Consider the following 27,016-nt stretch of genomic DNA (forward strand, 5'->3'; position numbering starts at 1 on the left):
TAACTTTCTGAACCCCTATTATAAGCAGCCAGAGATTTTTAGCTGGCATATCTTATTCCCAGTGTCAATATTTAATGAATTTTAATTCATCCATTTAAAATTCATTAGGCAAAGCCTCCAAGTAACTATCATAGCACAAAATCATATCTATCAGTTAAATTTTACGCCATGTAACCATTAACATTTAAGAACATACTCAACAAAAGCACCCTCAGGCACCCCCAGTATATACCTTTCACGGAATAACTCTGTTGACTAGGCTTGAGCGATTTGTGATGTTTGCTGTTGTAAGGCTTTGTAAGGTAGAAAACTCCTTTATGGCAAAATCATGATATCGATTTATATCAAACAGTAAAGCCTTGGCATTGCTTTGCATATTGAAAGGCACAAGGAAACTTTTGTGTAGGATGTTGGTACTGGATGTTTTTTATACCCTGGAAGGACAACAGTTTGATTTCCTCTAGTCCTCAGCTAGTCTGGGGACTGACAGGGCACGAGACAATGGACTGGATCTGTTGTTGCCACCGAAAACATATGACAACAATTTGAGGTACACAAAATGTACAGAAATGCCAGCTCGTAGGATGTCATGAACCGTGGCAAACAACCATGTTTTCAAAACCTGATTACCTTTTATCTGTATTTCATTATAACCCAGATTACCACCAGTTTCACCAATTCATTTCCCACCCCTCACACCTACTTTATGTTTTCTTGCCCGCTGCAGTTCCTCCTCATCAAACGAGTTAATGATCTGTTTTATTGAGGGGCCATTTCTGGACTCTACTGCAATTAGAAAACTTGTTTGAGCGGATGCCTTCACAGTCAATCGCCAAAGTGCTGTGGCGAAGCTCTGCTCTCCTCTACAATTGTTTCTCTCATACCTGGCTCCTGAGAAAAGCCAGAGCATACAGTGGTCTGTGTTTTCCTTCTATTCGTGTTACAATTTTGGTCAGCATTATTTCTGCTGGCAGTAGGCTTAAGTATTTTTTTGTGACGAAGACGTACTGTGACGAAGCTAAGCTATACCAATTCTTCTCTGCCAGTGCTCGTCTACGTACGTCAGTGTTTATGCTCTGCTCCAGACGCTGCAAGAAATTGTCTTGCTCAAAATGGCACTTTTAACTTGTTTGAATAGGGCCTTGAAAGCTTTGGTTCTTCACAAAATAAGCCTTTTTACGAACAAAGACCTGAATTAGATCTTCTGTATCCTTGATTTAAGAAAGCACGTTTGTTTGCAGTCTCCCAGTAGAAGAGACTTAAAACTAATTAAATTCAGCTTCTCTCAACTCTCCGAGGAGAAGGAAAATTCCTAATGTGTTTATCTCCATCATTGCTCTACACAAGAAATCCTCCAGGTTCCAGCTTTGACCAGTTTTCTAATCGCTGCTCAGATGAACACAGAATCCAGAAAGTTTCTGTCACTTCTTGGGTAAACATTTTTATATCTGTCAAGGAAACAGTCACATTGTTAGTAACAGTCATCACTTCCCCATGTCTAGCTGTCCCCACAGGCAACCTCACAGACTTCCGGCTTGCCTGTGGGAATTACAAAGCAACTCCTCCTTTCCCTAACGGAGCTTCATACCTGGCTACAAAAAGAGTTATTAAAAAGCCTTAGCTGCCCCTTAGCAGCTATGCCAGAAGCTGAGGCAGTGAAGAGCCGGCTTGCCACCCAGGTGCTAACAAATCTAGTCTTGCAAAGGCAGTTTTTGCAAGGTTTGCCATGGCTCCAGGAAAAGGCAGGTGCCTTCAGGTTAACAGCGAGGCTTGAGGAAGGCACAGCCCATAGCATCTCCCATGAAGTGCATGGCACCTGGGAGGACTCCTGCATAGACATAACAAGCTTCAAGAAGAAGTGTTAAAGTATTCAAAGATTTTCCACTGATCAGCATTCTTAAGCTTCTATGACCACTATACTTTGAAATTTGGCCACATAAAAGTACTCTGTTCTCAAATACAGATGGTCACCATTGCATCTTCCTAACTTGCAGCCTTGCAACTGCATCCAGGACCCACTAATCAAGTCGGATCCTTTCTCAGGTGTTTGTTAGCGTGGGGACCTTTCTGTGCAATCAGCACAGAGCCAACAACTCTGCTTGTGATGGATGAGCCACAACAGACTCCATCAGTTCTGGCACTGCAGTACCACTGAAGCATAGCCAGAGCTATTTTGGGAGAAAAAAAATTGCTATAAGCATACCCTTATGTCATTTGATATCAATTTTTGTGTTGCCGTTGCTGCATTTTACTCAGAACTCCTGAAATATTCAAAGCGTTCGCGAAAAGCGCCATATGCTTTGACACACAGAAGTTACCTACCATCGAAAGCAAAGGGTCCGTGAACGAGCTAGTCCCAAGCCATTGCCAGGTTGGTTTGGCCGGGTCAGTGTGGCAGCATTCATTTAGCAGTGGTTCCTGCCCTCATCGAACAGCCTGCAATCTTACTAGGCAAAGGGGCAGGGGGAAGGAGGGAGAAAGGATGAGACAAGAGAAGAATGAGGGGAATGAAGGCAACATGATCACCGTTTCAAAGAGCCAGGATGAAGGTGGATTAACAACATACCTGCACCGTGGAACTAGACCAAGCACAGCAAAAACGTTTTCCCCAACTAGATTGATACTTCCTCAGAGTACTGCCATGGTATCTTGTGCTTGTGCCATCTCTCTGGGATCAAATCCTTGAAAAGCTTCACATCATTAGCTCTTTGGAAACAAAGGAGAAGGAGGAAAAGAAAGAAATCCCCTATCTCAGTGAGGTTCTTGCAAAATAGAATTTTTGTGAATGTGACAGCTCTGCAAATTCCCCCTCTTCTATGAACATCAACTTGACCCCCTCCATTTTCAGGCCATAACCCCACCTCTGAATATGACTGTGGTCACCTATGCCTTCACTGAGCAGTCTCATTCCTGTTTAGATGGTTTGCTGGACCAGCAAGTAGTTTTACTGATTTTTTTCTTGTCAACAGGAAACTGAGGAACAGTTTAGATATCTGAGGAAGAGCTAAAATAATGTCATACTGTTTTGACACTCACTGTTCAAGAGACTCTGACAGTTTAAAAGACTTAATTTAGTGAGCTCCTCATGCAATTAACCATCAGTGACAGAATACTCAAACAGATTCTTAATGTGCTGCAACAGCAGTTTTCTCACTAGGAGAAACTATTTTGGATATTTTTCCTTTGGTGCACTGAGCACAAACAAATCACTTTTCTTGCCATGGAGACATATGTCAGTATCCCAGCTATGGGTCCTTCACAGTGATGAGGGCACCGCAGAAGAAATATCCTGACTTCTGCACTTCCCTCTCTGTGCCTGAGCTTGTCAGGTGTTCTTCCAGAGTAAAATCTGGCCCACATCCTTTGATTTTCATAGTTCTCAGTTCTCCAGCACAGTGCACTGTGGTTTTTGTTGTTTGTTTGTTTTTGCAAGGTGTTAATAAAATGCAATTGAAAAGTCTTCTCCCTAGCAGTCGCCCAGCAGCATAAGCAGATTGATAAAGCCTGACTACAGATTCTTTTTCTTTTTTCAGTCCAGTTTCTACTTTATTTTCTGTTATTTTAAAAATTCTGAATCTATAATTACCCTAAAACTTAAGACAGTCTTCTGTATGGGAGTTTAAGGAAGGATTTGGGAGCTTCATGACCTTTATAGCCTGCTGAAATGACCAAAGGGCAAAGAGAAAGATTCTCACATCCCAAGGAGAGTAAAATCTAGTCTGTTTTTAAAGGATGACATTTCCTTTTAGCCTCACGTGCCATGTCCTGCAGCATTTTGACACTGCTAGAATGAGAAAGTCAGGCTGACTAAAAGCAAAATGTTAAACTTATTACTGTGTTGTTAAATGTATTGCTCTGTGCCTACTCTGCTCTCATTCTCGGCAAGACCTCAAAAGTGGACTTAGCAGCGTGTTAAAAAATAGCTTTTTGAAGAAACCCTTTCAGCCTGACTGTCCGAATATGAGACTAAAAGAACAGTATATTACCCTTTTAAATGGAATTTTAATGTCCCCATCCCCTTTTTAAAGGCTACTCTAATTATGCTGCAGACATGGTGCTGTTCAGAAAGACATCTCGGGAGTCCCCACTGAATGTGTTTCTTGCTCATGATTTTCCTGTAAATCCTACAGCATTCTGGTTGAGTTTGTACTTGCTCTGTACCACAGTTTTCTACTGCTTGAAAAGTTCAGGGCAATTCCAGTTTTCAGGCATCTGTTCAGTTTCCTGATTGCACACACAAGCTCGGAGATAAATAGGATGTGGGGCTATGCTTCCTGGGGCTCAAAAGAAAGTTCACGTGTAACTGTCCTTTCAGCCAAACCTCTGAAAGTTCAAAGTATCATCTCAGATTGCTCTTTTAGACCATCTGAAGTTCAGTGTGAAGGCAGAGGGGCAGAGAAAGCCCTGTGTCTCCTACATTTGTAGTGCTCTTTGCCACCTCCAGCTGGCTTTCTCAGAAGTGGTAGGATCTCAGACAGGAATGTGCACAAAATTGATCAGAGTCGTAGTTATGTCCATAACCATTGGAATATCTTTGAAGGATCAGTCCAGGGTCTAGTTTTGTATACCTGAAGCAATGAATTAAATGTAGACTTCTACATTTAATTCATTGCTTCAGGTAGACAAAACTCATGCCAATGGTGCTTTAAGACCCTCAAAACTAAGCATAACACAACTGCAAACATAAAACTGCTTTTGTGCTTTTACAAAGCCAGGAGCAGGAGCTGCAAGGTGTAAGACCCAGGAAGCTATTACTGCCAACTGTCCTCCCGTCCCTCTCCCAACCCACTGCCTCTGTAGGACGGCCGAGCCCATTCCCATCTGTGTTGAGCATGTGTGTTTCAACCTCTCTCGTGGACAACCAACCCATGGGGGCCTTACACTGCCAGGGTGGGATGGGAGAGAGTCTCAATAAGGCAGATCCCTTTCAGATTTTGAATGGCCTACTTCATACTCTGTTGGGTGGATAAACATCATCCGTTTACAGAAAAGATCATCAGCAAGAACAGTAATGGTTTTATATTCACTTTCAGATGTAACTGCTATTGATGAACAATTAGGCAAAAGTTTAAATCTTAGACAAGACCTAAACATCCAAGCCATTCTTAAGAATAGCTTGAAGTCTTTCTGATAATATTTTTTTTAAAATTCAAACCAGAGTTCGAAGTGGAACCAGTAGGCACTTCACAAATCACACAGTCAGATATTAAAAACCTCACATACTTAATGTCAGCAATATGTTTTAAATATCTATCTGCAGATGTAAAATTATCTTCATGGGGCTATTTTGTTGATACGAAATCAAAAGGCATTATGATAATTGCATAGTCTGAATAATATGAATCACTTTGGAAAATTAAAATACAAGCCTATTAACAAGTCAGTAAAATGTACTATTTCATCTGCAGAAATCATCCCTGCATGCACATTGCGGAGACTGATGGCTATTATTAAATACACACACAACATATAGGTTAGTAAGAACAACAGGGAAAGAAGATAAAAATAACCATGATCAATCCCACAATTGGTTAATATGATCCTTTCCTTATTTGCCATGGACTTCTGGAGTCACTTAGTAATGTAGATTTTGAAAACTCAGTTAAAACTAAGATAGCAGAGATAAATTATCCATGCTAATTCAGCCACTTAGAGCACAGTTTCATTAGTTTGGAAATAGGTGGTGGTACTCTCTAAAAAAGCCAGAGGCAATACAGAAATAGTGTCTGTATTAGGATGATACCTGCTTCACCCGGTGCTTCCAGAGGGCGTGGGGCTGCAGCAGACACCTTTGACTCTTAACTCCAGTAATGCTGAAATTCCTGTATTATATTGTCAAAGGGGTTATGTAAATGATAATTGCAACAGCAAATTCCTGGCTATTACCAGACAGTAATTTGAAAAAAAAAAGCAGTACACTGCCCTGGCCTATATCTATTACATTTTGGGCATGGCATGAATTAATAGTCGTTTAATTTATGTATACTCAAGAATTTTAGACGAACAAAAATTAAGTGTCTTGAAGAAAGAGCATATTAAACTATACATTTAACATACTATGGGATCTTAGTCTGTGTGCAGCCCATCCCACAAATTGACATGATGATATACGCAAGATCACACCCATTTAAAATACACACACAACCTGATGCACTGATGTCTTGAGCTCGTTTGCAGAACCAGGGTTATACACACTATAGGAAGGGTTTATACTGGAGAGGAAAAAGCACAGTATGTGGGATTCACTTCTCTGTGATTCTTTTGCTACCTTAAACAAATGATTTAACCTTGATCCAGGTTACCCTCACGCTCTCTTTTGCATGTGGAAATATTCCTCTAGAATAGCTGGCTACCAGGAAAGCTTAGGTTTTCTCCTTTTCGAATAATGTGCCTGTTTTTACATTTCTTAGCCCTGTGTGACTGAGGTCACTATGGGACTATTACTGGTTGAGAACTGAAGGTGGCTTACCTTGCATTGGTATCGCTCTAGAAGGGAATTTGTATTTGACACAGAGAACCATGTCTGTGTGCTGTTGCTGTCATTTTACAAGAACTGAAGTTTTAACCAGTTTTTTTAAAGCTGGTCAGTTCTGCAGTTCTAGAAGGGTTTGGTAGGAAGGATAGGTAGGAAGGGTAGGTAGGAGGAAGGTAAGGTGGTTAAAGCTTTGCTTCACACCGCTACCATCACTTCATTTTATATACAAATTATCTATTTATGTATATTTGCATGGAACAACTTTTTGCATCCCTAGATACTTCCACTTAAAGCCTCTTTATGTTTTTTTTTTGTTGTTGTTACATGTAATTATTCCAGCTGTAGATTTTAAAGGATGTTTCCACTTACCCGAAATGTCTTTATTAATGTTGTGATGGTGGGAAGAAAAAAGATTTCTGCTTTCTTTCTAAACTATTCAGCTACCTTATTTGTGTGATAATTTTATCCCTTCTTCAACACACAATATTTGAAAAAGATTCTTTCCAAAAAAAGAAGAGGATCGAGGACTGTGCTATGTTTTAGAAATGGCTGTTAATTTCATGAGGGGAAAATAACTAAACCACAAAGAAATCTTCAAAAATTGTGTTCTTTATTTTCTCTAGTATACCCATTCTTTTGTGGCTAAGGTACATGCGATTTAAAAAAGATCTGTTTTCTTTTAAGGTCAGGAGAAAATTTGCCTACTGAAAAGGGTAAGTTTTAAGACATGAAGCCACCAAAACATCACAGATGCATCTGTGTAGAATTTCAGAAACATTCATAATCAGCTTTAGTTAAGCCAAAGTTAAATTAAATTCAGTGGAAACCAAGTTAGGCAAAAAATATGACTTATGCAGATTCCCCTATTATACCTCAGGGGCTTATTCAAAGCTGGCAGAACCCACCAGAGAAGCTTTCTGAGCCGGCCAGTAAGAGCTCAGGTCCTTGCTTCTAAAAGCCAGCAGTTGTGCAAAGGGTATGGTCAAACTCTGCCTTCGATGAGAAGCGTTTAATGACATTTCCGTCTTCCGCCAGTGTCTTTCTTTCAACGCGATAATGGAGGAGCTTGGAATTTCGCTCAAGCATCAGAAGAAGTTAAAGAAAAGGTCAAGAACGAAGGGGAAATCTTCATTCACAAGTATCCTTACTTGTCACCAGAGGCGGACACTGAGGAAAGAAACGATAGCGTAAGCAAGAGGAAATATCAGGAACAAAAAACAAAACAAAAACATTGCTGCCTACAGGTTGATTGTGGTAGGATTTCTGAAATATAGACATTGACCTTGTTCTTCAGAAATTCTCTGTGGTTTCTTTTTTTAATCTAGAGGTACAACAGTTTCAATGCTCACATAGACTGATGTACTACTAATCGTCTGGGAAGTGTCTCACTATTTCTTTTGAGATGGATTTGTATGCTCACCTCTTTTGCATCTCTCTTCCCCTCCCCATGCATCGCTGTATGTGCTTTCTAAATAAATAAATAAACAAGAGACAGGGTTCTTTTTTCCAATAATCTGGGAGTGGAACTTTGTTTTCCTTTTGAAGAAAAGATTGCAGTTCTACTGGGCACAGTTGTTTAGAAACCAGGACCCAGACAACCAAAGTAAAACTTCACACAATTAACTCATAAGTAATGACTACAAAAATGTATTAAATACAAAGGTGTCCAACAATGAGTTATTTTTATTTTCTCTGATATTGTAGGGAACGTTCTTTAGCTTCTTTTCTGTGAGAAACTTGGTTTTTCTTATTTTCTCTTTTTCATTTCTTTTAAAATAAGATTATTAGGTAATGTCATGGCTCCAGGTGTTAGATGTTGAAAAGAAAAACCAAAATCACAAAAGTAATTATCAATGAACAGGGAAAGGCAACACTGACGTCGTCACACTGCGGTATCCTCCAGCTCCTGATACCAATAAAACAATTCTTGACTTCAAAATGAAAATCCCTTAGAAATTAGAGCCAAGAATATTCAATTTATAACAAATCTTGACCACAAAGATAACAACATCTGACAGGAATACAGCCAATACTCTGGAACTGAAACCTTTTTTTGCAACAGCTAGGGGCACCGGCACCAGCAAAATGTTTTAACACTGAAGGAGAGATTAAGCCTTTTTTGTAAAGAAACCTCTGCCTGAAGAACAGTGATTCATTATAGCAGCAGACCAACCTCCCCCCATCTCTCCCCCCAAAAAACTGTTCCTTTATATTGCAGTGAGGTGAAGCACATTTATATTTATTGCTATCTTGTCTCTGTGATTAATTCTGTTGTTCCTGGGGCTTTTATTGGTGCCAGCTGGTTAACTCCGAGGACGCCTACAAAAGGAAATGGGTGAAATGCAGGCACATCCACACTTCATGGGATGAGGGTGGGTGTAGGAGATGAGTGACACTTGTGCCCAGCAGCTGGACCCCTGCCCTCCTACATGCTGGGTTATATATATAGTCTTGGTCTGTCAAAGGTAATCCCACCACTATGACCACCTCTAATCCTAAGGCAAGGCTGGAAAAAGGGAACCAGAGGACCGGAGCCACAGATTGCTTTTTTGAACAGCACATGGAGCCAGGTGAGCTCAAGTTGTATCAACAGTATTTGCTTCAGCTTGTGGCAATGCTCATTACCTGGGTGCTTCAACGAAGTGTTAAGTTTTCTTGTCCTTCTTATATTCCCCCAGGGAACTTTGTGCTTACCATTGTTTTCATTTCCCTTATATCCATGGCCATTTCCTCTGCAAAAGGAGAAAGTAATGTGAAAGCCTTTGAAAGGAGCAATCTCTCCTCAACCTTCACCTCACACCACTGCTCCCTGCAGCTCCCTGTGCTGCATGGCAAGGTCAATCTGCAATGAACAGGAATGCTTACAAAAGCCCTGCTTCATACATTTTGACATTGTTGTAGACTAGAAGACATCTCCATTTCATTTCCATTTTATTTAACCTTTCTACGAGGGTCAAGTTTTCTAAACTTCTGGCCATTACCACCGCATTCCCCAAGGTTCTCTGTAATTACTCCATATCCTTCTCAAAACACAATGCCCAAACCCACATCTGGTTTTCCACCCATTTTGAGTTGGGCAGAAAATGTCTTCTTGTGTCTCGAAGGCCGTACTGCTGCACCTTGTGAGGAGATCTCCTTGCCTGAATAGGGTAAGGTGGGTGACTGCTCTGTGATACAGGCAATGATCATTCCAGCCTGAGTTTAGGGGCTGTGGTTATATGGAATTGCACGTTTTTGTGATGGGTTTTCTTTACTGGACTTTTTTTCCAGTTTGTCAAGGTCAGTTTGTACCCAGCCGTGTTGGTTGCCTGAACCAGATTGGGAGTACCTGCAAATTTAGCAAACATACTCACTAAACACCATCCATAAAGGAGACCCAGTTGGTGGACAGATCCCTGTAGGTCCTCTCCAATTTTGACAATGAAGCTCTGAGAGTTAATAGGACAGTTAATAGCACTTTCGGCTACTGTACAGTATATGTCATCTGGCCTACTGCCCTACTTGCTTATAAAAATGTCACACAGGACAAGATCAAAGGCTTATTAAATTCGAAATGGAGGACCCCTTCCCTCACCCATGGGGCCCATTAAGCTGTTAAAGAAGGAAATTAATCAGATTAACAAGACCTGTCTTTGACAGATTCATGTTAACTCTTGCTCATTTCCTAGCAATTACTTGGAAAATAGTTATTTCATGCAAGCAGTTTGCTGGACAACTGAAGTTAAACTGGCTGGCCCAAAGCTCCCTGGATTCTTCTTTTCCTTCTTTTGAAGATAGGAATTATTTTTGCTGTTTTCCAGCATTTTTTCTGGACTGTTATCTACCCTCCATGAGTTTCTCTCAGCAGGTTCAGAGCAGTCATCCTCTGGGAGAGGAAGGAGAAGGGTTTTTTTTTTTTTAGGTGACTACAGTAGGAAGCTCTAACATCATTGCTTGCTTTTGGGAAGTTTGGTCTCCTGCATACTGCAGTGACACGTTGGGCTGATAAGCAATAATTAAGAAAACCAGCCCCTGGCCCTGAGAGCTCATCAAGGATCTTATAATAAGGTGCTTTCGTACTTCCAAAGGTAGTTTCATTTATTTATGTCATCATCAGGTTACAAACAGGCCATTCAGACCACCAGCACCATTCTAATATCATGATTCAAAAGCTAGTTATTATTTTTCACAGTGCGCAAGTCTATTGCTCTGCCACTCGCAGCCTTCAGCTAAGATATTTTTAAATAATTACGTTCAAAGTGATAAAAGATTTATGATCAGCACCAACAGACGTGCAGGGAGCTTAAGACCACTGTGTCTCCCACCTTGATTCAACAGAATATTTTAAATTTCAACTGGCTAAAATTGTAACTGAGGAAAATGCTTAGGGATGCATTTAAATCCCACTGGCATTTAAGGGTTCAGCCAAGTGCTGAACTTCAGAGCTGTGACCTTTTCCACCCTCCTCCAAATGTGTTTAGGTCACTTGGCTGGGCTGCTCGGATGCTGCTCGGACACGTCCCAGCTCCACATGTCCATGCATATATAGTCCACTGTGTCTGCTATATTCACAGCCATACTGGTCTTCATATTTTCTGTATATAGATGTGTTTAAAGCAAAAACCAAATCCTTTTCTAAAGCACCTTCCCCCCTGCAAACCAAGCTGTGCCACTAGAAGCATTTTCCTTAGCTTCAGGCGCTACTTGTAAATTCACCCCATGACTGAGAAAGCTACTTTGCCCTGTGCTTGTCCCTCCTCCCTCAAGACAATCTTACATATCGACGTAGTGGCAAATATGATTACTGTGACCTTTTCACTGTATACCAACAAATATTATTTTCCTGCCTTTTTTCCTGTGTGGCAGCATGCGGTAGCAGAGAAGCCTGATTAGAGATTACCCATTAGGAAAGCCAATGTCCTCACTAGATGTCTATCTTGGCAGCAGCAGGCATGCATCCTCATTGTTTATAAAAGAGAAATACAATATTGACGGATGCTGGTGAATGGCTTTAATGTGTTTCATTCCAGAAATGGCCTTGTTTTAGTGCCAGGTGATCTTTCCCGTACAGCTACCTACCGTCAGTCTGTGGCCTCAGTAAGGATTACTTAACATCCCTTAACTTTCTTGAGAAAGTGTGAAGATAGGCTCAGTGGAAAAGAAGGAGTATCGGAAATATAAAAGCAACTGTTTAAGCTGTGTGCTCAGGACCCAGCCCAAGAGCATGATTGATAAGCTACTGCAGAACAAATGAGAATCAGCTTACTATCTTTGGGGGCCTTTGTCAGAGAACTGCATCTCATGGGCCCGCTATGAACCTGTAATCCCGTGGGGCATTTATTGACTGCTGAGCTTGTCCTTTAATTACTCTCTGTCAAGCCTGCAGAGTCGGGATTTCTCAGTGATCAGAACTGCCACTATTTAGAGATACATCACTTACAGCTGTCAAATGATTGCAATTTTATTTTAGCCCCATCGATTGATAAAGATGCATATGTTTTTGCTTGCTGATGAATTCTGACTCGAGCCACACTTGTGTTTGCCTCTCGTCACCTCCCCCAAATCCAAACTCCGTGATCGCTAGCACAAACACTATACAGCTATCAGTGTTAAGACATGAAGCTCTCCCTTGCATTTGTAGATTTTGATGAAAGTCACGCAGCCCAGGAGCTGAGACCCACACTCAGGCAACCCATTTATGCTGTGTATGTATAGCCCAGACCCACGTGCAGGCTCAGAGCTGGTGGCACGGAGCAGCCTCCCACAAGCGGGGGTCTGGGGAGAAGGCCAGATTTCCAGCCTGACTCTGAATAATATGAAACCCGCAGATATTCTCAATAAGAACGAAATGTCCTTAGTCCTCCCCTTGTCGCTCAGTGAAGGAGAAATGGTTCCCTGGGTAAGAGAGGCTCTGTCAGCACAGCCCACAGCTGCGCGTGTCCCTGTGTCAGCAGTGCACCGCCGGGAGCGTGGTGGCAACCCTGCTTGGAGAGGATGGGTAAAACTCATCACACTGATCATGCCCCCGGGTGATATAAAGGCTGCTTGCAACAGCACCTTCAATGCTGCAGAGGCCAACAAATACATCCAAAAGAGGCTATGAAAGGAGGACAAAATCTGCAACAAGCCAGTACAGCCATATGTTACCTATCACAGCTGAGAGCACTGACGCTAGCCCAGCAGGAGCACGCAGGTGCTAGACACCCAACGCTGTGGTTATCCTAATGAATCACAATTACAGAAACACCTGAACCAGATAACACTGCGCTCATCCGCTCCGAAACGCATAAAAGCGTGCAGCAGCTCATAATGTTTCTTGACTCCCCCATGGTTTCAGATAAGCTGCTGTTTGGAAGCTGCTAGGGTTTTTGCTTCAGACAGACCCTCCTTGCATGATGCAATACATGTCTTTAGCCAAGGCTTGCAAAAGCAAAGCAGAGCTTGGATCTGTTTTCCAGGAGCTGGACTCCCATGAAGCCTGGAGCTCCCCCTCCCTTAGCACAGCTCTGGACAGAGGCCTACCAAGGGGATGGCACCCAGAAATCTTACCCACTTTGGGGAAATGCAATCAGTGCACTGGCTTTATGCAAACTGCAGCTGAAAAGCAAGTGACTACTGGTGTCCTTTCTGGTTCCTCCATCCTGAGCCCCCGGGGAGGAGGGGGGGAACATGTTCACCCCAGGCAAGCGTGGCCAACTGCCAGGCTCCCTCCCTCCCTACCACAGATTGCTGTGCTCTTGGCATTTGGGGAAAGCTGTATGTTTGCAATCCACTTTTGCTTCCCCAGGCAATCCCCCAACTCCTTCCTTCCTAGGAGTGAGGACAAGGCCGGCCTTGCCCACAACGACTCCCCCAGTCTACAAGTGTCCTGCTTCAGTGTGCAACGTGTCCTCCACAACCACCACCACCAAAAAGCAGGGTCTTACAGGGCTTTGCATTGCTCGAGGTGCATGTTGCACCCCCTTGGGTGTCCTACTGAACAGACCATCAAGAAGGAGGTGTCACCCTTGGGAAAGGTCGGAGTGGTGGCTATGCCAGCAGTGCTCCCAGGGGCTCTGGGGAAGGGCTGAGACTGTGGGTGTGGGGGAAACACTGCTGTGAATTGGAGGGGAGGTGTCACTCCCTGCTTCACCTTTCTGCAAGACCAGGACAGGTATCTCCATGCAGGTTTGTGTTTCCTCAGGGCACAACCTGGACTGGATGGGTGGCAAAATTCAACAGCAAGAGACAAGGGCAGGTCTGATTGTGGCAGTTTCCCATATTTTAGAGCAGTGCAGTGCCACAAGCTGCAGGCACACAACACCTGGGCAGCCAAACATATGAGGGGAGGCTGCCATGACAGTTCTGCGCCTGTAGCACCTCCACCCACGGGTGCACTTGGGCATGTGTGACAGAAATGGGGATTTTGTTATTAATAGCCCCAGAACACTTACAGCAGGGAGGACTCTTCACCTTGAAAACTGCAAGGAGAATTACAGGGGTGGGTAAGGTGCTGAAAGTTGGGATGCTACTGAGCTTTGCAGAGGGATAGGGTAAGAAACATTTACAAGGTTACTGGGTCTGCACTGTCCCAACTTCCAGATGATCTCCAGCCTGGTGAGTCATCATTCAGAGTAGTAATTGCTTCATATAACCCAATTACTCATCAGTTGACCCATTTTATTTCCTTTGGGTTCTGCCCACAACTGACATCAGACTCTGCCAGTTGCAAAATATACAGTAAAGCAGACATTGTAAGAGGGCTAGATCTTTTTCTCCCCCAGCATTGGGTTTTCTACAAAGCAATGGCATGCAAAGCTGCCATGTCTGGTTTGGGTTTTTTTTTTGTGGTTTTGGTGCTTTATTTTCTGCTGAAAACCATGTTCCTGCATTAAAAGTATTCCATGGTTTCTGAAAATTGTGAGAAACCAACCCTGCTGCAAATGTTTTCAAGTGATTTCTATGGGTATCCTAAGAATAAATATAGATTTCCATCCTAGAGAGACCTACCATCTCTTCCTGGTAAGGACAACACTAAGGAAATATTCAGATCTCAAAAACCAGTGAGGCAGGACCAGATGAGAGAACTGTGGATAATGTTTTAACGACGTGAAAGGGTGTAGCAAACTAGCACAACTAGAGGGAGAAAAGCCGTGTACGGGGAGACCCGTTCCTGTTTGTTGCAGGATGGCAAGGGAGATGATAAAGACTTGTAAAGCTTTGCTCTGGCAAGCTGGAAGTGAGCTCCTTAGCTCCCAAGCAGCGACAGTGGAAAATTTTAAATGAATTATCCACAGATGGAGCTGAATCTCCTCCCCTCAGGCTTTTACTCATGCACACAGCACCGTGCTGCTGAAAATACTGACTGGAGTAACTACTCTGAGTGATGTCCAGAGTGCCTTAGTCACACCGCGTGAACCCTTAACTCTTTCTGTCTGCATAGGGAAAAGGATGCGTTGGTTTCCATGGGATTGAGCCACCGAAGGCTGTCTAGAAAAAGTCCCTGTTTGTTAAATCAAGTATGAGCTGTGTTGTTTAAAGATTTTAGAAACCCAAAGATACAGTTAATTCCTAGCAGAATATTCAAAAGCAGTTGCTTAAATCAAGGTTGTTGTGGTGGATTTTTACCCCAAAATGACACCTTTGAGTGTGATTTAACCTAATTCTAATTATTTACCTATTGTGTCTGGAAAGGGAGAAGCCTGAGAAATCACATTTAATGCTGCCTGTTAAATGTATCCCTGATACATCCTCTATGAATTTTTTTTCCTGTTCTGTACTCCCTGTTTTTATTTTTTAATCATCTTTATTCTGTAGAAACAGGGAACTTGGTATAAACACAGAAATCCCCAGAAGCTTTCAGTTCAGGTTTCTACAAAATATTAATATTTCCCTTTCATTTAGTATTTACCACATTTTCAGGTTTTATGCACATGTGCTTAGAGCAGTAGAGTGCTGAACTCTCACCTGGCACTTGGAAAGCCATGCAGAAATGTTTGCAAAAATATTCATAGTATGTTTTCTAAAGCTGCTGCTTGCCATGTCAAAGCAAAAACTGAATTAAACTAGCCAACTAATTTAACAGTGTCTATTAAAGCATGTATCGTGTTTCAACAATTATTTTTTAAATTCTAGCTTTTGCAAGTGCCACTAGAGGAGGCTACTGTGACCTTTAACATCCAGTGGTAGATTTCCAGCAGGCAGCTCAGAAAATTGTGGGGAACCCTTTGATCTTTACAGCCATATCTTTCCATAAAAGCTATTGTCCTATACCTAATGAAATGATAGACCCAAAGCGGGGAACTTTTGCTCCTTGTGGTAGCCAGCGTTGAATCCCCTTTTCTTCAAAGAAAACAGCGTCTTTTGAGAAGGTAAAGCCTTGAACGTCCAGAGAAAGAAAAATGCGTTGCCTAAAAAGCAAACAGCAGGAAATACTGCTACCAAAGTTATCTTAAGCTGCAATCACCCTTCCGCAGGTCAGCATGTTTACAGTTTCCTAATTGCTAGTGCAGTAGCTTTTCATGGACTACCAGCTCCAAATGAAAGTGGGGGCTCTATATCTGAAAGAATGATGTCTTTAGCAGTTAATCTCTCTAATCACAAGGTTTCCTAACTGCTAATCTAGCATTTTGTTATCCAACAGGGATTTACCCCGTTTCATTCAATCAGATTGCATGTCAGATTAATGGCCTGTTTAGAAGGTAGAGGCTGGGTATCAGTCCCCCACGGGCCAGGGCAGAGGGATGGGGAGAACATCTGCATCCTGCAAATCCTTCCAGAGGATTTCACGCTCAGAGGTGTTGAGTAGGCTGCCATTTATCCTTAACAAACATTGTGCACACCCATGATTCTGTGTCTCCACCAGAGCAACAACAAAATTGAGTGGTTCTACTTCTTTAGAGAGGAAAGAGAAAGCACAAAGATCAAGTGTCACATGTGTTTGATAGATGCTTCTCTTGTCAAAAATATGTCCCCAGAAATGACAGCTTTCTTTACAGACACGCTTGTTCTCTGCTTCCCCAGCTTCCCTTTCAAAATAAATAGAAAATTACTTATCTTTAAAGAATTAAAACCCAGGTTCGTGATAGATTAAATAATCTTTCTGTGATTATTACATCAGTCCGAGTATCTCTAGGGGATGCTCTGAGGCTGGAGGAAAGCTTTCCCAGCATGCTGTCACTGTCCCTACGTTTCCCAAACAATTACCTACCTTTCTTCATATAAAGATGTTACCGCAGTCAGAGCCTGCACCTTGCAAGGTGATCTTTGCTATCCACTAGACGTCTAAGTTATCTACCCATTTCAGTGTGTATCTGGAGCTCAATAACTTCAATCCATTTAGAAGGCCCTTAGATAGTCCGATGATATAAAGTCAGATATAAAGCTTTAGCTGACTGTTTAATTACAGGCAGCAATCTTGTCCAACTATTGATGGCTAAATTGTCTTTTCTAGTTTCTTTTCTTAACATGCGAAGTACCCCCATCTCCACAGACTTTTGCAGAGCTTGGCTGTACACCCCAGAGCTGGCACACTGTATTTTAAGGGTTGAGACTTGCTCGTCTATGAAGAAAAATGAACTGGAAGACAATCCCTGACAGCAGCGCTCAGTGACAGCTGGCATTATCAAAATAAAATGGTTTTAAATCAATTCCTAACTAGCATGACCTATTTGAAACAATTATCTAAGGGCTAAATTCAGTGAATATACGTCCTTTTGTTCTATATTCCTTATATTTATTTTAATGGGACCTAATGCTTAGTAAGAGACATTCAACAGGAGGAATATATTAATTATTTCTATTGCTTTCAGCTTCATCTCTGCAGGTAGCTACCAGCATATCACCAGTATATCTACCTTACATGCACAATTTTTTTAAAAAATGAAAAGCTAGAAGAAAACACGCCCACAGTGGTCTACCTCTGTAGCAAATGCCATATTGAGAGCACATATTCGTAACAACAGTTTAGGGTTCTTCCCTACCGCAGAGCAGAAGGTAGTGAGGCTGGAGCGTCTTTTGCTCTTGGGCTTTCCTGTGGAGGTATGGACCCACTAAAGCAATCTTACAGTGTTCAACAGGGACACTGGACAAGGATGCCCATGCCACTGGAGAACATACTAGCGCCACAACTGGAGGCAGCTCCTGATCTAATGTATCTAAGTTGTGTTACATGATGCAGAAGCACCAGTTTAACTTGTTTTTTTCTGCATTCGGCACTATTTTGCAGGATAGACATGCCCAGTACCAATTTCTACCAAGGCTTAAGCAACTTTAATTACTTGAAATTCATCCATAGGATTTAAACTTAGTAGATTTCAGGCAGGTGGATAGTTAGGTCTGATAAGTGAAATATAAATTGTTTCTGTGTTGTGAAGACTGTCTGGATGGGACACATTCAGCTGTTCTACTAAAAAGTTTGAAAATGAAATAGCTGACACCAGATCCAAAATTTTGTATAATGACAAGCAGTGACTGTAGGAAAGGTGGTAAACTTATATCAGTAAATTAATTTTTAAGTTCTTCAGTGTTATCCTAGCAAGATGACAGGCATTACTGAACCATATCTTTATGCCACAGTGGCACAGCAGGCAAAAAGCTTATGGACAAATTATTTTTAGTTATTGAAGAACCAACTCGGTCATACACCTAATGGTTAATACATCTAATACAATACTGTTTGCATCATCTTTACAATCCCAAGGAACTGGTTCACTGGAAATGTATCACACTGAACAAAACATCAAAACAGGCATCCAGTACTTTAGTATCAATTCTCCATTTCCATAAATACTTTGAATGGTGGAAGACAATAAACTTATTTGCAGAGTGTCCTAACTTCAGAGTATCCACAAACACTCTGGAGGGCAGGATGATAAGGCAAAGAGATCTTGGATGGCAAAGGATGCAATTCAGGAAGGACAACTGTAAAGCACCACCCTAGCATAGGGATAAACAGCTGCTTACGAGAGACAGAGAGCAACCGAGTGTGCGGCAGTCCTTCAGAAGGGGATTGGAGGACTATAAATTATTGTTCAACCTGCTGTGTGAGAAAGGAAACATGCCAGGCTGGATAGATGGCAATGCACATGCAAGGAACACGCTGATACCTCTCTAACCAGCATGCTCTGCTTCAGCAAGAGCCCAGCTGGAGTGCCATGCCCAGGACTGGGTGCTTTGAGATTAAAGGGGACAGAAATTGGAGGAGAGCAGTGATAACAGTCAGAGGTCCAAGAGTATCACATGCGAGGGCAGATGAAAGAGCCGAGGTTGCTTAGTCCCGCAATGGCTGAGGGGAAACGTGATGATTTTCAAATATACAAAATGTTCCTCCAGGGAGGAAATACTATTCCCTGCCTGCAGCACAGGGACAAGAAGGGACTTTAGCAAGAAGGACATTAAAGACACAGAGGCATTGGAGCAGGTTGTCTGGAGAGGAGGTAAAAGACCTGAAGCTGAACAGGCCAGAGCTCTCTTAGGATTGCTTTGGTCAATGTGAACCTGCCTTGGGGAAGACAAATGGTCTCTAAACACACCATTCTCATAATAAAGGTTTTCTGAGCCGGCAGCACTGCCTGGTGTACAACTAAGACAAACTTTCTGTCAATCCCATGGTGTCCTGGAAAGGATGGCACACAGCCCCGCTGGAGCATCGCTGCACCCAACAACTTCCTGGGCTTCTAATTTTGGTACTGTCTGCCACTCCAAAATTCCGTTATAGAAGTGAAGTGATCCCCTCTGCAAGGTGTGCGCCTCAAACACAGTCACCACCTGGGCACTGTGTCTCCCAGCACCCAGAGAGTCCGAGTGTCAGGACCACCAGCCCCAGCCCCACCGCCTGTCCCTCCCCAGGGCTCTGCAGAGGGAAATGGGTCCTGATCCAAGGGCAGAGTGAACCAGGGATAGGGAAATGGCATGTAACACAACCAGCCAGAGCTGAGCCAGAACGTACTCTATTTTTTTAGCTGTACGCAGTAGTGCAATGATCGTGGCATGATGTCAATTCCCATAATCAACAAGAAGAAATGATCAATATCTCAAGTGCTAGAAAGCATGGATAACACACATCAGCAAATACTTTGATCCTGACTACTTATATCACAGAGTAATGGGCTGAAATAAAGCAGCTCCTGCTGATGTCTAACTAATGACCATAAATTAGGGGTAAGAAGTGGCAAGTCTAAAGCACAGCAGAGGTTCAGAGTGCAGCAGTGGGGCACAGGGGTGACAGGAAAAATGAACTGGAAAGACATTATGACTCCAACACCCACCAGAGGGCAAAGGAGGTCTCCTCAATGTGATCAGAAATTAGCTTGCCATTGAGAAGCGAAGAAGAGAAGTGAGCTATAAGCATACTCTGGTCTGCTTTCTCTCAGAAAAATCCAGTAATGGGAAAACAAATGGGCCTTGGATAAAGATGGCTTAACACTGTACTTCTCACCCAACCTTCTTCTTGCTCCCCCGTGGCAGCTGGTGGCTGGGTGTCCCTTTACATATCTCCCCAGCCCTGGGCTGAAACCGCTCGCTCTCTGTTTCCCAGGGTGGGTTTGCTGCTTTGGCCTCACCAGAAGAGCAGTTACAGGATGGTGTGACCGGAGGCAGGAGCTCTGGAACCTCCCATGAAGCCCCCACCAGCAGGGCTGGTCCCAGAGCCAGGCAAAAGTACCATGCTGATGGAAGAGCCCTGCAGCGGTGACCTAGGCTGCCTAAAAGACACAGAGAAAGAGGGAAATTACTGACAAAGACACTGCAGTCCTGAATGAGGATCTGCAGGAAAGGGCAAAGCCATTTAAAAGGAAGGTGAGTGAGATACAACTTCAACAGGAGAAATAATAGGGGAGAAAATAAAGGAGGGAAGGTGCTGTGTGGGAAGAGAAAATCCTACACCTGTGTGTGAGGCTACGAAGAAAACTGACACTAACTGAAAAGGAAACAGCCTAGACAACGCCGATGTGGTGGGAAAAAGGAGAAGGGAGCTGACACACTGGAACGAGAAAGGGGAGAAGGAAAGGGAGACAGTTCACAAAAATCTCAGTGCAAATGAGAGGAGAGCTGGTTTTGCTAAGAGCTCAAGGGCTAGATTTTGACACAACCAGGAAACCCACACAACTCCTTACATGCCATTCTCCGTCCTACAAAAAATGGGGGAAAATCCAGGGTTATGGTAATTACATAAATGTTTAATTTTTCAAGGTTTGACCCAACTTATTCCCTAAGCCAGTGTCATGGATCAGCAAAGAAGCCGATTTTATGCAGCAAGGAACTATTGGGTAGAGCAGCGAAGAGTACAGTTATGCTAATAAGATCAAATATGACTTTTAAGTATAACCCATATTTCTGAAATGATTTATATCAGAGCTTTGCCCAGTTTAAATCAGCCAAGGCAAGTGTACGAAGTGACTTTCTATGAAAAATATTACCTACATTTAGCTGAGGTTAACAATTTCCCCAAAGTTTACATGAGAATCTGCATGCCATTTACAATTGATTAACTATTATTTGGCAGACTATTTGTGCAATGAATTGCTGACATTTTGAAAAGAGCTATTTGATGATTTAACATAGACTTAAAATGTGACCTTTGATTTATACAAAATGCATATAAAGTGGGTAAAATGAGGTGTTGAACTTACTGCATAAGTCTTGTCTGATAGCTATGCATCCTTTCTGTTTCTTCTTTCCTTACCTCTGAGGTTGTCTGCAGGAAGATTTTGGTGGACTTTTCAGGTACAGATTTGAGCCTTCTCCATTCTGCAGTGCTAATTCAAAATGTTAACAAATGATGATGCTGATCCAGAGCCAAAGCAGCAGCAAGACGTGTCATTCTTTAATATTAATAGATGATCAATGTTTATTCAATTTAACCAGGGTGGTTTTTTTTTTTAAATATTACTGGATTTCTACATTTATTTCAGAAATCCATTGCCTCTGTAGGTAGCAACTTACCATGATGGGTAATGTCAAATATTATTTTCCATTTGAAACTAGATAAAGAAATGTGAGGGTTTCTGAGGTTAGTTTTATCCCCTGAGGTGAAAAAGCAGATGGGGACAATCTATTCTGAAGCGCCTGCCAGACTGACTCCCAGCTATACCATCTGAAGAAATACTGTAATGTATAGCACCGGGGGAAAGGAGAGAAATTTTTGCTTTATATGCATACAAGAATTCATATGCATTTGTTCTTCTACATGTTTGGCTTTATGCTTATTGACCCAAGCCTGTTATCCCTACTTCAGTGGTTCCATGTACTTCCAGGTGATCCCAAGCAGAAATACGCATTCCCTATCTATGAAGCATTTCTGCACGCTAAGACTCTGTTTTTCTCTCTGTTGTGCAAGAGCTCAAAATTTCTGCTCTTGGTGAAACATCTGTCCAAGTTTCCTCATGCAACTGTCGTACACCTGCTTTTGTTCTGCTGCTTTTTACTTTGTTGTGATCTTTAAAAAAAATATAGAAGATTAATGTATCAATAGCAACACGGTAGTTAAAGGTTGCATGGGGATTTTTGCTTCAAATCTGACCTTTCCAGTGTTATTGAAAAAAGAGCATAATATTGGGATATATATATATATATATGCAGGATCTTATCTTCTCTTTCCAGACATATTGTAATGCTATATAGGGAGACCAGATAATTGAACTGGAAGGAGTCTTGAGAGGTCACCTAGTTCCCCTGCACCAAAGCACCACTGTAGATATCCATGTATTCCTGACAGATGTTGATCTTTAATTCCTTCGACCAAAGAGAATCCTAAATGTCCCCTTCTGGGGGAGAAGTGGGAGCATTAGTGGTTTCTCAAGGATTTTTCATAGGATATAAAACCAAGAAAGAAATTGTGACATTTTTGCTGCTGTTGTTTAGGTCAATAGCAGATGCAGGAAAAGAGATAGGGTGCCTGTGTGAGAAGTCTAATCTTATAAACTAAGGATGGTCCATGGGAACAGAAGAAGATAACATCAACCTCCATCTGCTTGTGAAAAGCAGTATATGGAGGCAACTGTCTCAATTTTCCCAAAAAGGGCACTTCAGCCTTAATTTTGATTGCAAAAAAATATTGCAGCTACAAGGCCAGATGCATGCAGTAAGTTTCTGAACTGTTACAAGCCAAGAATTCTTCACATTTACTCAGATCCTGCCCTTTCCATATCTAGCTCCATGTACCAAGTTGATCTTTGAGATCTTCACTATTGAACAACTGAGGAAACAGGTTTATCATGCACAAACACAAGTGGAGACTTAGAAGAAGTTTTTTCTAGTAATATAAACAAGTGAGACAAAACTTCATTTCACAACTCAATGAATGACCCAAGAAAGACCCTAAAACAGCCAATTAGGCACTGTCTCAGAGGTAAAAATTATTGATAGCCATGATATTTTTCCCATAAACTCTCAGGGATGAAAAACTGGTCTACAAAGTTCATGGAAGAGAGATTCCTCCAGAGATTTTCTGTCTTATTTTGGCTAGATCAGAAAGATTGTGATTGATAACAGCCTTTTTGAAATCTAGCACTTTGAACCTACAGACCACTCCATCTTAGGTAGAAGCACGAATTTACAACTTTTTAAGATAGGTATGCATAGAAAAAAAGATTTTTGGAGGTTTAAGATGTGGTTTTCACTCATATCAGGTTTTCAAGCACTCATCATTTACTACATCGTTTAAACTGAACTGCCCAGTCCCCAGTCGTAACAGTAGTATAAGACTACCAAAGGCTTCAGCGGAAGTCAGGTCACATTATGCTAAGCACTTCTCATGAGTAAAATATAGAACCAAAGTAAGCAGATGACACTTCCCATTCACCTAAAATAGAAACTGCAAGTGAAAGCAGAGAGAAATCTATTACCACTAATTTACACAGCGCAACCCGTTTTAGAGGTGTTAAGCAATTTGATCAAGGTCACATAAGACATCTGTGGCAGAGCCAAGAACCAAAATTAAGAATAGCAAAGTCTCATAGGAATTTCCAAACTCATTTGTCTTCTCCTCATTTAAATCCTTAAATAATAAGCATAAATGCATAGCTAACATGCCCCAAGAAAATAGATAGACGCTAAAGTCTGTATCATATAGACTTTATATCATACAGACAGGAATGGTTATGCTGCATCCATTGATGAAGTCTTCTAGTTTAGATTGATGTTTCTAAAACAATTAGATGAGCAGCACAAGTCTGAAAAAGCATATATTGTCACTCCTATTGACACTAAGCAGCAATCTCTTCTTCTAGAGTGATGGATTATGTGAATCCCTCCTACAGAGCATCGTACCAGTTAGCAGACCTCCTTACTTAAAATTATAAAGTACCCATTCAACAAGACAGACTATATACACAAAACCAGAGCGAGGATGCTCACAGGGTGGTGTGCCTGGTACATGAATCCACTTCCCCTGCCATGAAGGAAGATAAGCAATGGCAGCACACGTGTGTGCATGCGTGTGTGTGTCCATTTGGCGTGAAGACGTGCCCCACGGTGCTGCGGCCACACTGGCATGGGGTTTTGCTCTGCAGCAGGGGTGGCCTGAGGCTCCCACCTGCCGGGGTCAGGTCTGCAGCAGCAAGGGATGAGTTGGGACTACTGACATTTGAACAGAGTAGTGGGTTTGAGGGAGAAATTTCATGTATGCTTTGTGTTATATAACTGTTATTTCACCTATTAATAAAAAAAACAGTCCCCAGAGGAAAGGTGAGTTAAGATACTACCCCCATACATGCATGATCTGTGCTGGAACATGGCAATGAGATGCGTGTGCTTCTCTTTCTCCCCCTACTTCTAATATTGGAGCAGCATTAGCCTAGCTCTTCAAAACAGCTTTTTTGATTAAACATTTTTCCAGCTGTTAAAAAAAAAAGTTTCAAAGAAATTTCATTTTTAAATCTATCTTCCTTCCTTCTCTCTCTCCCTCCCTTCCTCCGTCCTTTTCTTTCTTTCCTTCCTTCTTTCTTTCTTTCTCTTTCATTTTCTCCCTTGTGCCAAGACCTTTTCTGAGGATGGATAATTTTTAAGGGAAGCAGGTAGGAAAGAGGTGCGAGGGGCAGAGAACTTTTCTAACAACTGGGGAGAATATGTAGGCATCATTCATCTTGCTGTACTTGAAAGGTATGACAGAAGTGAAGGAAAGGTGAGGGAAGACAGAAAATAGAAGAAAAAAGAATCCAAGCCTGTTTTTAAAAAAACAAACTAAATGACTACGAAACTCCACAGTTTCTTATAAAACAAAAGAATTTGGTTCTTTTAGAGGCAGCTCTACCACTGTGATTTCAGAGAATATCACTGCTCAGCACGGTCAATCCTTAGCCTGTCCGTGCTCTGCAAGTGATAACTCCTTCCTCCTCCTCTTCCTCCTCTTTCCTTAGCCACCTTTCCTGGCACTAAAATCCTCCCTTACTCCTTATTCTTACCTTCTATCTAGAACAGCCTAATGATCAACACTTTGAGTTAAACTCGGAGCAGTGTTCCCAGTTTGTATTTCACTTTGAAACTGGCTGTTTTCATTTCAGCAAAGGACAGCGTGTGTGTCAGAAAACATTTTTGCATTTCCCAACTGTAACGGTTTGTCTAATAAAAGACTGTCTCTGTTCCCAAGCCCCACCTGGCTAACGTTCTTAGTGTGTGATAGCCAGAACAATACTAACTTTCCTCCCATCCTCCCAAAATATTACCAGGGAGTCCTTTATGTTAAAATTGAGCAGCACTTGTGAGAACACTTCACCATTTGGGGGATGTTTCCTGTTTATGGGTACAAAGATGCTGGGAAGAGACTGATTCAATCATGTTACTCACTGACTGAAGCTTTGTTTCAAATATTAGAAGGTAGGGTCTCTCTTAAAGACTCATCCATCAACATTATTCATATGACACTCCTCACCCTACCATCTGACTCCCTTTAATGGATCACTTCTCACTTCCCTGTGTGGAGTCTGGTCATCAAAAATGCACTTTGGGTTCAAATAAAACTTTCTCTGACTTTGGTAAAGATAAGGAAGGGAATTTCAAAAAGTAAAGACATTTTAACACCTTCCAAATTGTTTTTTGCTTTGTTTTTAAGAAAGGCAACTGCATTGACTTTTGTTAAGGGGCATAAAATATTTTGTAAATTTGTACAATACGTTTGTATTTTATACATATGAAAAAGCAAAGGCAACGTAAAATTTAACGTGGCAAAGACGACATAAAATGCCTTTGCCCAACCTCAAAGCCCATGTGAAAAAAAAAAAATGGATTTTGCCATCCAGAGAAGAGGACAGCATTTTTCTGGTGGAAAAATTCAATGTTCCCAGCTCTGGCTTGAGCACAAACTCTACTGAAGGTTACAGATCAGCCCAGAGGTCTTGGAGAGAGGCTGCTGCCTGCTGCTTTAGCTTACTTTGCAAAGCATACTTTTTGCCAGAAAAGTTCCCCTTCAGTGCTACTCACCCCTCGGCTCCAACATGCAGAGCAGTGGCTTTTGTCCTGCTCCCTATGGGTGACAGAGCCCAGGGTCGCACTGTGTGGATCCACGCCTGGGCAAGCTCTAACCAACCGTATTTTTAAAAACAGAAAGATCCCAGCTGACAGTCTTAACATTTGATTGGATATTTTTGCGGGGACCTCAGAACTACAGCAAGTTGATTACTTTCCTTGAACTGGGTTTCCTCCATATTTTGAGCATCTCCCTTCTTCCCCATCTTCCTTGTGGCTTTGTGTCTGTGAACAATAGCGTGGACAGGAATAGCATTTCATCTCATAAATTGTGGAGAGTTCCTTCCGCTGGAAAATTGCACATATGGTATATGACACAGTCTAAAGATACATCAGCCCCTGCTCTGCCAGTAGCTAGCAAAAGAAAAATCTTCCTAAAAATAATAAAACTGCTATGGAGCTCAGGATCTGGCTTTGGGAAAAGCCATTTCAAAATCCTGGGGGAAAAAGAGTTTTAACATGCTCACTATGTTTTGGTATCTGACCACAAATCTTAAGCAGCTCTGTATTAGAAAGAGAGGATGCATCAAAAAATGCAGCAGAGACAAAAGAGCAGGAGACTTTGTGAAGTCACATACAGAACTGCTAAATTAAGTGTCATACCAACGTATGTTACTCGTGGGAATTGCTACGCATTGTCCCACTATACTGTCATTAAGAATGCACCCAGAAGTGATGCTGACACAGCTTCCAGCAACACCTGCATCTCCTGAGCCCCAGGGCAGCAGTGGAAGCAGGAGGGCTCTACTGGCCCCGGCACCAGGCAGCTGCTCACACACCTCCCACCCACAACCGCCACTCCAGAGTGAGCATAGGGGTACCCCCAGGACACCTGGAGACTCACATCAGTTTTTCCCCCTTCTGAAATGTGTGTGCATGCCCAGGATGACGGTCACATCACCAACCCGGCGTGCCTGGGAAAGGCCAGCTCTGCCACACAGCCGGATTGTGCCCAAGTTGTTTGGTGGGGTTTGCATACATGTTTAATGAGGAAAAAAAGCCTGATTCTGGAGAGGGATTTCTTGAAGGAAGACGCATCATGCACACACATATGCTGGTCATGAACATGCCTATGTGTATGCACGCTCATGGTACAAAAGTCTTAATAACTAGAGCTGATAC

The 27,016-nt window shown here is 42.2% G+C and overlaps 1 protein-coding gene across 1 annotated transcript in view; it reads left to right on the forward strand.

Annotated features, from left to right (window-relative positions):
- Nucleotides 1–7,988, forward strand: part of GRIK1 (glutamate receptor, ionotropic, kainate 1) — a 239,115-nt gene extending 231,127 nt beyond the window's left edge. Inside the window, exon 17 of the mRNA XM_009894929.1 lies at nucleotides 7,511–7,988. Coding sequence (XP_009893231.1) covers nucleotides 7,511–7,666 — 156 coding nt within the window. The 3' untranslated portion in view covers nucleotides 7,667–7,988. The remainder of the gene's footprint in view (nucleotides 1–7,510) is intronic.
- The last annotated feature ends 19,028 nt before the right edge of the window (nucleotides 7,989–27,016 follow it).

Source organism: Charadrius vociferus, unplaced genomic scaffold (genome assembly GCF_000708025.1).
Source record: "Charadrius vociferus isolate BGI_N301 unplaced genomic scaffold, ASM70802v2 scaffold201, whole genome shotgun sequence".
In the NCBI taxonomy this organism is placed as follows: domain Eukaryota; kingdom Metazoa; phylum Chordata; class Aves; order Charadriiformes; family Charadriidae; genus Charadrius; species Charadrius vociferus.